General features: G+C 40.6%; 1 protein-coding gene across 1 annotated transcript; it reads right to left on the bottom strand.

The window, feature by feature from the left end:
• Positions 1-2,174: 2,174 nt before the first annotated feature.
• On the bottom strand, positions 2,175-13,576 carry DSEL (dermatan sulfate epimerase like). The gene is made up of 2 exons (XM_035317246.1): positions 13,438-13,576; positions 2,175-12,737 (listed from the first exon to the last, which is right to left on the bottom strand). The coding sequence occupies exon 2, from the start codon at positions 11,777-11,779 to the stop codon at positions 8,129-8,131; it is 3,651 nt and encodes a 1,216-aa protein (XP_035173137.1). The 5' UTR covers positions 11,780-12,737; positions 13,438-13,576; the 3' UTR covers positions 2,175-8,128.
• Positions 13,577-16,665: the final 3,089 nt, after the last annotated feature.

Below are 16,665 nucleotides of genomic sequence, written 5' to 3'. Positions count from 1 at the left end.
TGCAACACACAGAAATATTAGTTTGTACCACACCTCAATGTATAATACATAATACACCTCAAAACATAAGCTTTCCAGTTTAGAGAACTGAAGGGGGAATCACCCCCCCTCCTTTATTTTTATTTTTTTTTCCTAAGAATATATATTTTTTGTAACCTTAACACTGCATATACTTAGTGTTCATCCAAAGACAGACAAAATTAGTTTCTGCCATCAATACATCATGTAACATCCTGTTACATTAAGTAACAGCAGCTCTCCTAAACAAAACAAAACTAGACACATATATTGCTTGCGGGATATATAGGCTGGGCAAGAAGTATAGTCAGGATCCCAAACCTCAGGAAGGGGAATTTTCAGCTGCTAAAATGACTTGTGGATAAGGGGTCAGAAGAGATCTAGGAGATATTTAATCATAGAATGGCAACTCGGGGGTACTCGCAGATGAAAAACTTGACATCATCCAACAACATACGCTTGCAGCCAAGAAAGACAATTGCATCCTGGGCTGTGTCAAAAGAACCATGGCCAGCAGATCGAGGGAGGTGATTCTCACCCTCTATTCTGCTCTCCTAACACCCCACCTGGAGTACTGAATCTTGCTCTGGGACCCCCAGAACAAGAGAAAAATGGGCCTATTAGAAAAGGTCCAAAGGAGTGCCACAAAAATGATCACATCTGGAGCACATCTCCTGTGAAGTAAAACTGAGAGAGTTGTAGATGTTTAGCCTTGGGAAAAGAAAACTCCAGAGGGACCTTGTAGAAGCCTTCCAATACCAGAAAGATGGGGAGAAGACACTTCACTAGGGTGTGCAGTGATAGGAAAACGGGTAATGGTTTCAAACTGAAAGATGGTAGATTCAGATGAGGTATTATAAAGAAATTCTTCACTATGAGGGTAGTTAGATAGTGGAACAGGTTGCCCAGAGAGACTGTGGATGTCCTGTCCCTGGAAGTGTTTAAGGTCAAGTTGGATGGGACCTTGAAAACTTGATCCAGTGGAAGACATCCCTACCCATTGCAAGGGGGATTCAAAATAGATGTACTTTAAAGGTTCCTACAAACTAAACCATTCTATGATTCTATTATTCTCTCTATCCATATATATGTATTTAAATTAAATATATACATTGACAATAACCAATGGTGCACACCAGGGTCAATACTGGGTCCAGTCCTATTCAACATCTTTATAAATGACCTAGATGATGGGGTATTGCTTGCCCTCAGCAAGTATGCTGACAACACAAAACTGCGATGAGAGGCTGCCACACCAGAGGGTTGTGTTGCCACCCAGACAGACCTCATCAGGTGGAATAGAATGATAGGATCCTCATGAAGTTCAGCAGGGAGAAGTGCAAAGTTCTGCACCTGTGAGAAACAACCCTAGGCACCAGTTCCTGTTGGAGGCCACCTAGATGGAAAGCAGCTTTGCAGAAAAGGACCAGGGAATCCCTGTGGACACCAAGTTAAACATGAGCCAGCAATGTACCCCTATGGCAAAAACTAATGGTAATCTTGGCTGGATTAGTATTGCCAGCAGGTCAATAGAGATGATCCTTCCCCTGTACTCGGCACTGGTGAGGCCACATGTGTCCAGTTCTGGGTTCCTCAGTACAAGAGACACATGAACATACTAGAAAATAAGAAAGAGTCTAGTGAAGGGCCATGAAGATGATTAAGGGACTGGAGCATCTCTCCTATAAGGAAAGGCTAAGAGCTGGGACTGTTTAGCCTAGAGAGAAGGCAAGGCTCAGGGGGAATAATTATCAAGTCATATAAATACCTGAAGGGAGTGTCTAAGGCTCTGGGGCAGGCTCTTCGTAGTGGCAGCCAGTGAAAGGACAAGAGGTAACTGACACAACTCAAAAGGCAGGAGGTTCCCTGTGAACATCAGAAAACACTTTTTTACTGAGCAGGTGACCAAGCATTGACACTTGTTGCCCAGAGAGGCTGTGGAGTCTCCTTCCTGGGAGATCTGGGTAACCGACTTTAGGTGGCCCTGCTTAAGCAGGTGGGTTGGAGTAGGTGACCTCCAGAGGTCTCTCTTAACCTCAGCTATTCTCTGATTCTGTGACGACATCACAGTTTTGTGATATCCTAAGTGATGAAACAAGGAAAAAAAACAACAAAACAAAACAAAACAACAACAACAACAAAAAAAACCACAAGTGTTATTTTTCTAACAAGAGCTTTATTTTATGTGGAATGTTTCATAAAATTTTCTATGGACATAACATTTTCTATGCACTAAAACTGCTTAGACATAGAAATTTACTTAGAAGTAAGACCATACACATTTAAAGCCAAATTAATGCCATTAACCCCATTTCCTTTGATGCCTTTCATCCAGCATCTAAAATAAAGAGTTTAATCACCCTCAGCTTTTGAGGATTTACAAAGAGTTATGTCTGATTTCCTTCTGAAGGTGACACTTGCTTTCCATTGATTCTAGAGTGACAAGGATCCTCATTTAATTACATCACTTAAATTACCTAATGTGTGATTAGATTACTTTAGGTCATGTTCTTAAACACCATAATATCTTCCTCAGTAAAAATAATAAACTAAATGTTGTGGTTGTATCAGCAGAAATGAAGAATCTTTCAGAAATTATTATATGTTTAGACAAGTGTGAATGAAACCAGATTTTGTTTTCTTACATCACATATAAATCCGAGCATACTGTCAGCTCTAAGTGATGTATAGTATAATTTAAAACAGTATCATCTCAGTAACGTGCATTTTCCCATTATTATTTTCTGAAACAGCACAAGATTACCCATTCATATACTTTATGAAAATGGTGCAGATTATGTATCAGCAAATTTCTCCTCACTAAATAAAATCCAAGTCCTGACATTTGAAACTGTACTTCATACATTAATTTGAATATTTTTGTTCCTATACCTACATTTATGAGTTTATAAATTTACTGGTCTATAGATACCTTTGATTATTGTTAGTGCACAATTATTTTTCACATTATTGAAATGCATTTAAATCTCTTTTCTAATATTAAGAACAGTAACCTTGATTGATCATTTGATGAAATTATTTCCAGTAATTTCTGATGTTTAGAAATATTCAGGCTAGGTAGACAGCAATTCTCTAGAAGGTAACATTTGTTTAGAGAAGAGAGAAAAATCCAAAGATAAATCAGTTTTTACATTTTAGAAACCAGCTAATGTTGTCTCCAGTTAATAAAGAATGATCTAGAGACTTTTATTTATTTCACAAATTTTGCATAGCTCCTTCCAAGAAAAAAAATATTTGGGGTAGTATTTTACGCCCTGTTAAAGTCAATGGCAAAAACATTCTTTGAGGTCAGCAAGGCATTATTCTATTTTTGGCCCAAATCTGAACAGCTCACAATTTAGGGATTTAAATTTGTAGTGCATGATATTCCTCACAGAAATTCAATGAAATGGAATCTCCAGACAGAATCATAACTCTGAAGTTTCCAGACAGAATCTTACCTCAGAAAACAGCCCATTCATAATAAGACATAAAACAAAAGTTTTAGTCTGAACCAAAACTAAAATGGAGTCCAGATGAAGAAAGGAATTATATGATATCCTGATTGTACTTATTCTCTTGAAGAAAATGGTTTAGTGTAATTAAAAAAAAAAAAAAAAGATAAATTACTTTTACTTCTAACTCTCCTGAAATAAATAAATACAGATACTAATTATAGTATATACCAACATATGGACCCCAACATATGGGCCATATTTTTATCCTTAATCATGAAATGTGCACTTCAATTTTTTTTGAGTAAATGCACTATTATATTCCAGACTTTGTATGATCATGTTCCTCTTAGTCGCCAAGACTAATAATGGAAATAACTGACTGTCAGGCAGAGACAAGAATCCCCTAGCAGTCACATCATGAAGTCTGAAGAGCAAGTGAAATCATTTTAATGGTTAAACAAATAGATAAATAAATAAATCTAATCCATAACTGGAGCTCTACAAAATAGTTATTGATAACTTTACAAAACCTGAAGTGCATTTTTGTTGTTTGCTTTGCATTCTAACACTATCAAAATAGTATTTCAGCATCAAATGAGTTGTATCATATATTTTACATATAACTGAGGATATTGTCCAGAAATTCACTCCTGGATCCTGCAAATTCACTGTTCAAACATAAATTCCGATGAAGAGTTGCATGTCAATTGCATGCTAAGAGGGAGAAGGGAACCAATCTGACCATGATACTGTAGCTCATCATCACTGATGTTGATCATGGAAAAAAGTCTTACTGGGGAAATAAAAGCATGTAAATGTGCTCAGAGACTATAGATTCATGCCATGTGATATAACTCTGAATGCCAAGACCCTCTTACATAGGTCCCAGGGCCAATGTCATTTAGTTACAAAGTAAGTAAATAACTGAAATGTGTTCCTTGGTGTTTATTTTCCTTAGGCTTCCAAATATGATTCTGAGGTAAGCATTTAAATAAAGATTTCTTTTCTAAAATGTGTCAAAATCTTTGCTCTCTCATAATAGGTGAGTTCAAATATAGTACTATGTTCAATGTAGTACAAACTATTACTAACATTTAACACAGGGAGAAAGTGGAAGCAAAGTTAAGATATGAGACTAGTTTTCATGAGCATCTTTCTGAAGTATAATTGAAAGTGCTAGAACACTTTTCAATCAACATACCTAAATATTCATGCTTTTCAAAAAAAAAAAAATATCAATCTAACATTCTCAAATGTTACTGACATTCTGAACCATTACTATATGGAGAAAGATAAGGTTAAAGTCTGCATTCCTCTGGATGCAAGTGATTGAAAAGAATTTTGTCAGTAAATGTACACCCACAAAATAATTACATATTATAAAATTACACGCATGTTCTTCATACACAGAGTGACAGTAGTCTCAATGGGAACATTTGCACATGAAAAAAATAGTGTAACGACCAATCTGACTTAAGATCAGCAGATATAAAATTATAATTTAGCCTTTAATAGAGAAAGGCAAGGTTTTGTTTTTGTTTGTTTGTTTTTTACTACCAGACCTTCACAGCATTGCTGCTTTTCCACATCACAGCTGTGAAATTTATTCATAAATAAAATGGTTGGTGCCACTGGAAGTTATTATACAAAGTCTCAGATTTGGATGGGCAATCACATGCATGTTCCCAATGTGTCTTGGGTTGCTGTTCATGCAGGTACAAGGCCACAATTTAAATACAAACTCAATCAACTCCATGGCTGGGATAACTCCTGTCTGGTACTAACTTCAGTCAAGTGGTCAAGTAATTCATCATCTAAATCCAAACAAAGCAATTACTTGGTGAAAAATTAGAGTTGTCATACCTTAAGTATTCCTACCCTATTTTTTCAAAGACACTGCCTTTCCCTCTATGTATTTTACTGTAATGATGTTAACGCGTTTGCCCTCACAACAAGATCCAAAAATAAAGGAGATCTTTTTTTATCTTATTAAATTTGTACTAGGAACACACAGTGCATCCAAATCTGAATAATAGATTATGCATTCTTAGACCCTGGAGAGTACAGTACAGAAAAGAAATAGCTCCTAAATCTTGCATATAAGAAATGACAGCAATAGCATGTATTCTGAACATAAATGCATGAGATAACCTGTATTCCAAAAGAAGCATGGCTAACCCTCTTGACAGATCATCCTGTATACCTTAACTCCTCAAAAACAAATGAAAAGTTGGTTTATAGGCATTCTATACAGCATTCTATAAAGCACTTTCAGGAAGGGATTTAAAGGTGTCTACTTCCACAAATATATAGTCAGTCTTAACTCTTACCTTCAGTTGCCCTAAAACATCCGACAGAGAAAAAGCCTTTTTATTTGTTCTGATTCTAGAGTATAAATCCTGGAAATAGAAGGCAAATTTATAAACATATTCTGTCAAGTACAGAAAATTGTACAGACATTAATACTTTTTTTTTTTTTTCATATCATAAAAAATGGCTTCAGAGAGAAACTAATTTGAAAGGATGTAGTTGAAAACTGAACTTTCACTACCATGTCAGTGTTTATTAACCTGTTTCATATCTCCTTTAACAGGACATTCCACCCAGCCAGGGTTGAGACTTAGAATAGAAGGAGGAAAAAATTAGCTGCTGCTAGTAAACAGCAGTTAAGTTTTGGTAAGTGAGACTGCAAAATATCAATGGGTTTATCATGCTAGAGGCCCATTTTGACACACAAATGATTGGTAGAGAAAGAGCTACTTTTATCTAGGTCATGATGAGACATCACAATGTGCTCCAAAGGATATTAAATGTGTATATGAGAAGGACAAGACAGAGGGATTAAGACAAGGACAAGTAGTAAGATTGGAAGGAAAAGCAATAACTCCTTTATATTAGAAATCAGGAATGGTACTTATAATCTGTATGAAGAGACTCACTACACTTCTGATATAATCTAATGCTTATTACCCAAATAAACAAAAATTACACATATATTTCAATATAATAACCCCAAACTCCGACACCAGCTCCCACAAAAAAAAAAAAAAAAAAAAGGAAGTATGTTTCAAGACAATTCCATTTGTAATAAAAAATAGATGATAAAGGAAACAGATGCTTCTTTGTGATCAGATTTACACATCTGCAGACATTTACAGTATGCATGCATTTCCAAAGAATAATCAGCAAGTTAAATTAGGAAACCTTTGTGCTTAATGGGAATGTGCAAAACTAAAGCTGTGACTCAAAAAGAAAACAAGCCATGACAAAGACATATCTACTCTATCAAACTTATCTGTTTCCAAATCAATATCATATTACAGCGTCATGTTAAAGAAACGCTAGTCATGATAAAAACATGATAGCAGAGTTTGGAGATACTTTACTGTGGGGAATTACTCAAACATGAAGTGGCTGAGAATAGAGCGAGTTTCAGATTTCTCCAGTCTCTGAGAGGAGATCTGAGGTAAGCAATGGTTGTCCTTCAGAAATACACCATACAGAAAAACAAAACCTCCCTCAGGAACAAAGACCTGGAGATTAATTTAAGATCTTCTAAATCTTAGCTTTTCATGTTATGAAGACATCAACATCAAATATTTGCACTGGCCTTGGTGAACTTATGCACAAGAATCAGCAGAGGAATGTTTTACAACAAAGAAAGACGGCAACATCTCACTCAAAAAGAAAAGATTCTTCCAGAACCTGTTAGATAAGAGGTGCACAATTAAGCAGAATGAGGAGTCAAGATGTTAACAACCTTCAAAATTAAGACAGGTTGACTGAGGCAGGTCAAAGCTACAAAAAATCCTTTCCACATTTAACTGTTAGTTTGGGATATCTCAGTTTCTTAAATTTTACCCCATTTCTTTTTCTTCAGATAGTTTACTTCATGCTCACAAGAGGTGATGTTGTCAGCCATTGAGAATGAAGTCAAAGGACAAACCCAATGTAAGTGCTGTGTCTCTGAACTGAAGGAACCATATCATACAGCGATATTCAATATCCGTTTCAGTTCTGGGCCTGTTGAGGCTGTAAATAAGGAACTAGATTCCCTCAAATATCGTAGCTGTTTTCACCTACTGAACAGCCTTAAACCTCAGCTTGTGTTTATTTTGCACCGCTGCACTGACCAGTGAGACAGAATGTCTCAGAAAACCTGTCCAAGGGAGTTAATTATCACCACTGGGAACTGGGCCAACACCACCAGTTTAAATTCATATAAACCTTCATACAATCAACAGATAGTAACTACTTTTGGGAACTAAGCACCTGGGCTGTGGTCAAACTGGTGAGCAGGAGGTGAAAAGCTCCATATTCTATTACTAATCCCCTGAGCTATAGAGCCCTCAGTTGGTAGTTCCATAAAGGTTCACACAGTTTTTTGTTTGTTTTTCCAAAGGCAGCAAAAGTAGTTACAAGTTGTTTCTATTTATTATTAAAAAAAAGAAAAAGAAAAAAAAAAAGAAAAAAGAAACAACAAAAAGAAACAACAAAAAACACCTGCAAGAACAAGTATCTTTTTCTTAAAATAATTTATCTGAAAGTAGCAGACTGTACACATTTTACAAGAATAAACAAACTTCTCTAATATTTATCCACAAATTGGAAATCAGAGATAATTAGTGCAAATTTCTGCTGACCGGCAGCATTTATTCTACAAACTTTGGGTATCCTAAGTGGTCCATTAAAGAAAAACAAATATCTTCAATCAGTCTAATTTCTTCCTTGGGCATGTTTTGTTTCCAGGCATGAATGCTACTTGGTGAAATTTCCCCTTCATAAGGAAGATAGAAAAGACTGGTGGAGGTGGCAAATAATATTTGGTTTAAGCTAGCAGGAGAAAGAGGAATACCAAGAAAGGCAAAAATTGTTTCAGCCATCTTCTGAGGAAAGCTCACAATATCTTCAAATTTGATCATCTGATAATTTGTTGGCAGCAAATCACCATTTATTCTCAGTGCTGCTGCTGTGTTTGCAAGCCATAAATAGGACAACACAGAAACAGCGTTTGAGTTAGATTTTGAAAGTTCTTTTCTTAATGATTCATATTCAAAGGCATAGCCTTCACTTAGACTACATTTTCCTTTATGATTTTCCCATTTGAACATTGCAGCCAAGCGTTGTGGAACTTTTTTCAAGGAGTAAAGACTTGGCTTATTTTTGTACAACATTGAATAAATCCATGCTCGTGGGTCTCTTACTACATATAATGCTCTCATTGGTGGTCCTAAGATTTCCTGAAAGAAGGGAAGCTTTAATGTCCAGCTCCCACTACTTAAACTAAGCACAGGTCGTGCATTAGGATAGTAGACAAGGTGTCTTCTCAATTCCCTAATATATTCAGCATCTTTATCTTGACTTACTCTTGCCCTGCTTCTTTGCTCTGACAGAGATTCTCTCTTTTTCGATCTCTTCTTTTTGTCCTTGCTTATGGTAGAATGCTGAGTAATTTTACTTCTGCTGGCTTCATATAAATGAATGTTTTGTAAATGTAATTTTGTGTCTCGGACTAAAGACTGGAGCCACCCTCTGAGAAGATTAAAATTACCATTCTGAACATCAGAAGCCTTCCATTCACATGGATCTACAAATGAATCAATTTCAAATTCACTCTCAGGAATTTCTAGATAGGCTGTAGGTATCCTCATATATAAGAAGTCACTGCTATTGAAAAACACCTGTTTTAAAATTTCTGCACCAGAGGCAGGAAGCGAAGTAATTATAACATCTGGCAAAACAACGGGGTTCCCTTCTAATTGTTTGGCTTTATTGCCTTTATCATGTTCTAGCCTTGTCAAGTCACTGCTCCATTTCACACAGATGGGCTGGGTACACATGCTCCACACATCCACCAATTCAATAAGCCACAATGTGATAACTAGTATAAGGATCCAACGCAACATTTTACTGAAGGATATGTAAAACTGCCACTGAAAAGCCAGTATGACCAAACTAACACCCAAAATTAACCCTGCGATTATGTTCACTTTGAATCCAAATGGGAAAACCACCCTATTAATTTTAATCCGTTTTTCCACAGATTCAGTACCTAGACCAAACTTGGTTACTTTGTTTTCATGAACTACTTTGGCAAAACCACCAAATCCCAAGTAATCAAACCTGGTCTTTAAATTCTGATGTTCAGTCACAACAAAGACCGTATTTTCAGTGTTGTTGACACTGAGTGAAATCTGAAATCCAGACTTTGCATTATCAATGAGCCTGCAGTTAGAAACATTGACATATGGGCCATAGAAAAGGTAAACAATCCTTGCAAGCGTGCTTTTCATTGGAAAGGTAACATTTACAAACTGAGTCCATCTCTTTTTGAATTCAGCAGCTTGTTCTGCCTCTTGTATCCTAGCAACAGGACTACTCCCATGATGATCAAACCAAAACATCTTGTAGTGGGCATCCCACACATCCATCATAGCTCCGTTGTATTTGTTCTTAAATTTATATTGTATGTATTTAAAATCAATGTCAAGATTATGAAAAAAGGCACTGACAGAATTAACAGGAGAGTCTTCCTCCTTCTCAATATGGTCTACAACTAACAAAGTCTGAGAATTTAAGAGCAGCAAAATGCGATATACACTTTTCAATTTCATTGCTGATGTGTAAGCAGAGACCGCCTCACCACTCACAAACATCATGTCCCCAGACTGGGAGGCTGTTATAATTTCTCCACTTGAGTCTCCAACCTCATGACCAATCCACTTCAGCCACTGGGCACACTCACCAAGCTGTCCCTCCCAAGGCTGGTTGCACTGGCTAGTAGGAGATGGGGCAAACACCAAGACATTGTTCAGGTGGCTGAGTTTAGGTCCATAGAGAGCGTCAGATACAAACACCTGTCCATTGGGAGCAAAAGTGAAAGAGTTCTGATCAGGATGTTCATGTCCCGGATTGAAACTTCTCCACCCATCAATCCAGGCATATGGTTGAAAGTGGACAATATCATAGACAGCACGTCCACCGAGTTTTCCAGACTTGAAGGACACAAAGGTGTTTGTCTGGCTGCTTGGCAATCCAGCCCCATAAGTAACAACTCCCCAATTAGGAAACACATGCAATTTAGCAGTGCCATAGTCAGGAGGTGGTCGAGGAGTGATTTCAGCAGCATACCATATAAACTCGGTGTGCAATGTGCTCCACCTCTGTGCGGTGGATGGCACCATTGGTCCATCTTTGGGTCTGTGTTTTCTAATTTGCTGTGCCAACCAGTTGCCAGCTCCATTCTTCATGATAAACTTATCCAAGAAAACCAGTTGGCTCTCAGGACCATAAAACCAGTTGTAATTAGAATCTGCTATGCCCACAGTCCTTTGAAAGCCTGGTAATAGGGTGGCATAGTAAAACCAAAAGTGCATTTTGAGCCAATTATTTTCCAAGTTGTTAATACCAAAATGACGCTGGGCCAGGAAAACATACTGGGTTATAGACTTAGCTGTGTAACTCCCATAAGCTACTCCCTCATCCAGAGACCCATCTACAATATGATTGAGCAGAAACATTGTTTTCTCCATCACATCAACAACAGTGTGTTTCCAAATATTTGCCTGAGATCCGTTGTCCACCCCTGTAACTAAAGCTCCAGTGAGCAAAGCAAGCATATTGGTTGCCTGGTGATTATGGAGAAGCTGCTTTCCCCAGGAACGAACCTTTGAGTACTCATACATTTCCTCACTTGCAGACCGTATCTTCTCCAGGTATTTTTGTCTTCTCACATTTTCCAGTGAATTATACAAGAAGTCATAAGCAGTGGCAAATCCAGTTAGGGAGTGTCCCAGTGGCACTTCATCACCAGGTGCACTCTCCACCAACCAGTTTTTGTAACCAGCCATTCTGTCCATATATTCTAGGGCAAAATCAAATGCAGCTTTATCTTCAGGGCACAACAAACAATAAAATGCTAGTGGTGGCAGATTGTTACCATAAACCTCATTCCACTTTGCAGCAAAATCAACATGCTTGGGTGGAGGTAGGTAGTATAATGGGTTGGATAGCATAACTATCACTGCACTTCTGATAGCTCTAAATAGATGTGAGTGGCTTGTGTGAGCTTTCTGCCTCAGTGCATGGACATCCTCAGCATCGAAATACAAACTTGGATGCAGAACTGTTTTTTTCAGCTTCTGCTCAGCACCAAGACCTTCAAGTTTCTGTTTCTCATATTGACCTACATTTTCCATGAAAGTCACCCAATCAGAGTAATTGCTTACAGATTCTTCAAAAGTGAAGACAGCAAACATCATTAATGCTAGAAATAAGGTATGCCCTGTAAGCATCAGAGCCATGATCCATTAGGCAGATCCTCTTCCCCAGGCATGCACTTCCTAACAAAACACAACGTTCAGATATCAAGCTTTGATCCAGTTAGCACAAGCATGAGCATATTAAGGCATTTTTTTCTTCAAAGAAAAGACTTAGTGTTTACTGCACATTCTAACAGATACTCAGATTACTTGTAATTTGAGCTACAACATTGAAATAGCGAGGCTGTTGAGAAGTTAAATCTCAGGTGCCTTGTCTGTTCACATTTTTCTCAAATACAACAATACAGTATAAACATTAAAATTGGGAGAAAGTAAAATCTCCGAGATAAACATACAAAACACAGGTTGACAATACAGTCAGAAAGAAACCAAAACTTTGATAACTTGTAAACTTTGATTTGAAAACAGGAATCAGAGCCATACATTTTCTGTGTTAATGCCTTCAGTCAGATCAAATTCCACTCCTAGAGCTGACCAAAAAAAAAAAAGCCTTCACTGATCACAAAAAGATATAATTTATTCAAAACAATGGGTTGAATTTGATTATTTAGGGAATTTACAGCACTTGGAAAACACACTTAAAAACTGAAACTACTTTCTTCAGCCTTCCTCTTATCTCGATTTGTATACACGCTCTTTCCATCTTTCACTTTTTGGACTCATGGGAGAAAGGGAAGAAAGAAAAAACAAAGAGAAATCCTTCATTAGCTCCTTTAGATGAGACTGTGGGGCTTTTAACCACTATTTTCCTTTGTGAAAGGTTTGTCTGAATTAATAGTCATCGAGTATTGGCACATTTTCAAGTCTTCTTTCATCATATCTTCAGCCAATGATGCCCAAATTTTGCCTCAATGATTCAGAGAATCGTGCTCCTCCCATTATGAAGTAAAATGAAAACATATGAAAGGGGCTGAAAGCCATTATTTTTTTGCTAAAAGAGCAGTTTCGCTTTTCCTTCCACTTTGCATGTTGGTTCTTTCTGTGAAAACACAAACAAAAGTTCTCTGAAGCCATACAGGTGCCAGAACATATTCAGAGTATTTAGTCATGAGGAATTGCCAATGCTTTTAGGAAAGATGAGGGTTAATACACCTTTTTTTTTTTTTTTTTTTTTTTTCTCTCTCCCAAGGAATTTAAAAAAAAGAAAAAGAACATTTTCAAAGTTCCACAAAACTATGGCAAAACGAAAGTCGGATTGGCTACATAGATACTCTTTATTTCACCTTGACCCGAGCGACTCCCGGCTCTTGAGGCAAATTTTCCTGGCACTACCGTGAGCTACCCCCGGGCAGACATCCCCAGCTCGCCCCCGCATCCAGATGGAGCTCCGTCCCATCAGAAGGGCACCGAGCACGCCACCCGTGCGACTCTGCCCCCGAGGGGAGAGAAGGGGGCGGCGGCCGGGGCCAGGAGCACCCCTCCCTCCGCCGCGCCACTGCCCAGCGGGACGCCCCCGGCCCCTCCAGCGGCGGAGGAGGCACGGCGATGCCGTCCCCCAAGACCACCAGAGGGCGCCGGCCGCCGGCTCGGCCCCCGCTTGCCCCCTCCCCGCCGCCCGGGGCCGCACAACTTGAGCAAGTTTCCGTGGCTCGCCCCGCACGCCGCGGCCCCCCGCTGCCCCTCGCTCGCCTCCCCGGCTTCTTCACGCCGTGTTCCCCGCGGCTTCACCCCCGTCTTACCCGCAGCGGCGTCCGGCAGCGTCCCCTCTCCCCCGATCCTGGCTCTGGGGCGAGGCGGGGGTCCCGGTGAGCGCGGCCGGGGGTGCGGGGCCAGTCCCGTCTGGGGGGCGGCGGGCGGCGGCGCGCTGCGCCGGCCCCTCTCGGCTCAGCTGGGCTCGGGTCGGCTCCGGCCCCTTCCGCCCTGCCGCTACTTTTCCCCCGGGCTGGCCGCAACTTCGTGTCCGAGCCCTCTCCCGGCGACTCCCGGAGGAGGGGGAGGCGGATCAGCCGAGCCCTCCCCGCGGAACAGGGACGTGAACAGCGACGTGCCGGTCCTCCGCGGCGGCCGAGCTCCCGGCTGCTCCTCTTCCCTGCGACTGCGTGAGCCGCTCACCCAGCCGTCCTCCCGCAGTGGATGGCACCGCCGCCCCTGCGCCTCGGCTGCCAGCTGAGCGCGACGGGCGCGCCCGGGGGCAGGGCCGGGGCCGGAGCCGGAGCCGGAGGGGGGCCGAGCCCGGGAGCGGCGGCGGATGGGGAAGGAGGGGGGGGGGGCGGGGGGGGGGAGAGGCGGGGCCGGGCGGTTCCGGCGGCGGCGGCCGCCCCGATGCCACGGTGAGGGTCCGGGGGTGGCCGGGGAAGCGATGGTGGTGCGGGCAGCAGCAGGCAGGTGGGAGAGGGCTCCGTGGGAGAGGAGGTGTGGCGGGGGTCGGGCAGGGCGGCAGCAGCCGTCTGGCTATCGAGTTTACGAGGGAGGATTGAAGAGGTCAAAGTGCCCGCAGCTCCCAAGCCGCGAGAATCAGCTCGCTGGAGGGGTCCCGCTTTCTGAAACCACCTCCCTGCACGGGCACTTTAGTTTATACGAGGCGTTAAAATGGCTCTCAGCTTCAGCTGAAGGCTTCTGAAGTAAAATATAAAACCGTAATGAGACGTACAAAACGTTACCCCTGGACTCGTTCACGGTCAGCGATGCTGTGAAGGGCCGCCAGGCGCTGCTGGCTCGCCTGCCGGGTGCCCCGTGGTCCTCCCACTACATTCAAGAGGCACAACGCCATTCTCAGTTCTGAATCGCAGTTTGCATTGCTGGTGACGGCTTTCCGAGGCTGGTTGTGTAACCTGCCTGATGTGTTACCAAGCTGTTCTTCGGTAGTAAGTACTTTCTAGGGAAAGAGTGTGAGTTTTTTGAAATGTTACCAACTACCGCGTTTATAAACTCTGCTTCAAAGGATGTGGGCTTTAATCAACCCGAGAGCATGAGTCACCACTTTTTCCCAGGCTTAACCTATATTCATCTTAACTTTTTTTTTTTTTTTTTTTTTTTTTCCCGAATATCTTAGAAAATACAGTTGCATGTTTAAGCATTTTTAATCTACCCAGTTTATAACTATACTGAAAAGAATGTATAATGGCCATAGTTAATGGATACTTATTCTGTTTCTTTGTGCTATGGAGAGCACCTTAGCAGTATTAGATTATTAATTATACACAATCAATGATAAACTGCATCTGGTACCATCCTAATTTTTTTTATATGTGACCTACACACTTAGCATAGGAGGAAGAACTACTGATTATTGCATGGATCTTATCCTCCCATCAGAAGAAATTTGCATAATTGCCAAAGATCAGCATATATTTCCCTGACCTTGAAACTATAAAGATTTTGCCATTTCAGGCTACTGAGGAAGTTATTACAGGAGGAGAGGAAGGGGAAAAGTAAAGCAACAATACAGGCTGCTTTCCTATTTAAATTAGTAGAAACAGTGGGGCACACTACAAATGGAAACCTCCCAACCCTGTTCCCCTTATGTCTTACACTGTACCTTTTATGTGGGTGTGGGTATTATTATTTGTAATTATTATTATTTTCCAAGGCTGCCCAATTCTGGAACATACTGTAATCTCAGAGGATGACTTCTTCCATAAGTTTAGGTAACCCCAAAGAACAGAACATGTGGAGGACCTTTGTAAGGTTGAAATCAAGAGTAAAGCTCTTCCGATGCCTTCTTACTCTGTGAGAAGATTTTGCTTTTTCTGTAGAAGAAACTCTTTCACAACATCAGAGATGTTGTACAGTCAGAATAACTAAAACTAATTTTCTGCTAAGCAAATGGCAAAGCAGGACTATCTTTAACCATGTATAATTTCACAAGGCTCCTTACTTGCTGCCATTTTCACATCATTATGTTTCAGTGAGAAGTATAAAAAAAATCAGTTCTCTTCTCTAGGGGCAGCTGTAAAGCGCACTTGCCTGATAAATTTGCAGAAGACTCCAATAGTCATTGGCTTGTTATATAAAGATAATATATACATATATATATTATGACTATTATTTTCATTTTAGGAGTTCAGCTTACACTGAAGTTGGTGGCAAGCAGTGTCGTTCATATGTTTTGGAGTATGTCATTGAGGGCTTGGGAGCAGCACTAAATAAAGACTCTCCAGTAGGCACTAGATGTTTTGTGGGAATGTCAAACTGAAAAAGAAGAAACTCCCAGCTTTGTTGAGCAGGTGCTTGGAGGCTAAAATAGTCAAGGATAGGGAAATACTCTGAAAAAATAAGAATAGTGCTGCAACTAACATTTGATTATTTTTTTCAATTAGCAATTTCCAATAGTCAGCAGAGACCCATAGTTACTATACTACAACTGAAAAGAAGTAAACAATCTCATGGATCCAAGTGGCATCCAGGAGAAGCAGTTAAGTGAACCAAACTTCAGAGGAGTTGGTTTAAGTAATTATGGGGATTTTATCCTGCTACATAGCTGAGCTCCACCACAGCCTTTCTCTTACTGCCCCTCCTCAAAGGAAAAGGGTGAGAAGATATAACGGAAAGGGCTCAAGGGCTGAGATAAGGACAGGAAGACCACTCAACAGTTATCGTGACAGGCAAAACAGACTCAGCATAGGGAGATTAATATAATTTATTGCCTATTGCTAACAGACTAGAACAGTGAAAAACTAAAAGCAAACTAAAAACACCTTCACACCATCCACGCTCTTCCACCTCTTCCTCTTGAACAGTTCAGGGGAATGGAGAATGGGGGCCGTGGCCAGTCCCTAACACTTCATCTCCACTGCTCCTTCACGGTCACTCTCTGCCCCTGCTCCAACATGCGGTCCCTCCCATAGGATGCCATTGTTCCCAAAGTGATCCTCCATGGGCTTCCCACAGGCAGCAGCTCTTCAAGAACTGCTCCAACATGGTTCCATACCACGGGGTCCATCTGTCAGGAGCAAATTGCTCCAGCA

This window comes from Oxyura jamaicensis, chromosome 2, assembly GCF_011077185.1.
Source record: "Oxyura jamaicensis isolate SHBP4307 breed ruddy duck chromosome 2, BPBGC_Ojam_1.0, whole genome shotgun sequence".
NCBI lineage: Eukaryota > Metazoa > Chordata > Aves > Anseriformes > Anatidae > Oxyura > Oxyura jamaicensis.
This window is presented reverse-complemented; position numbering and strand designations above follow the sequence as displayed.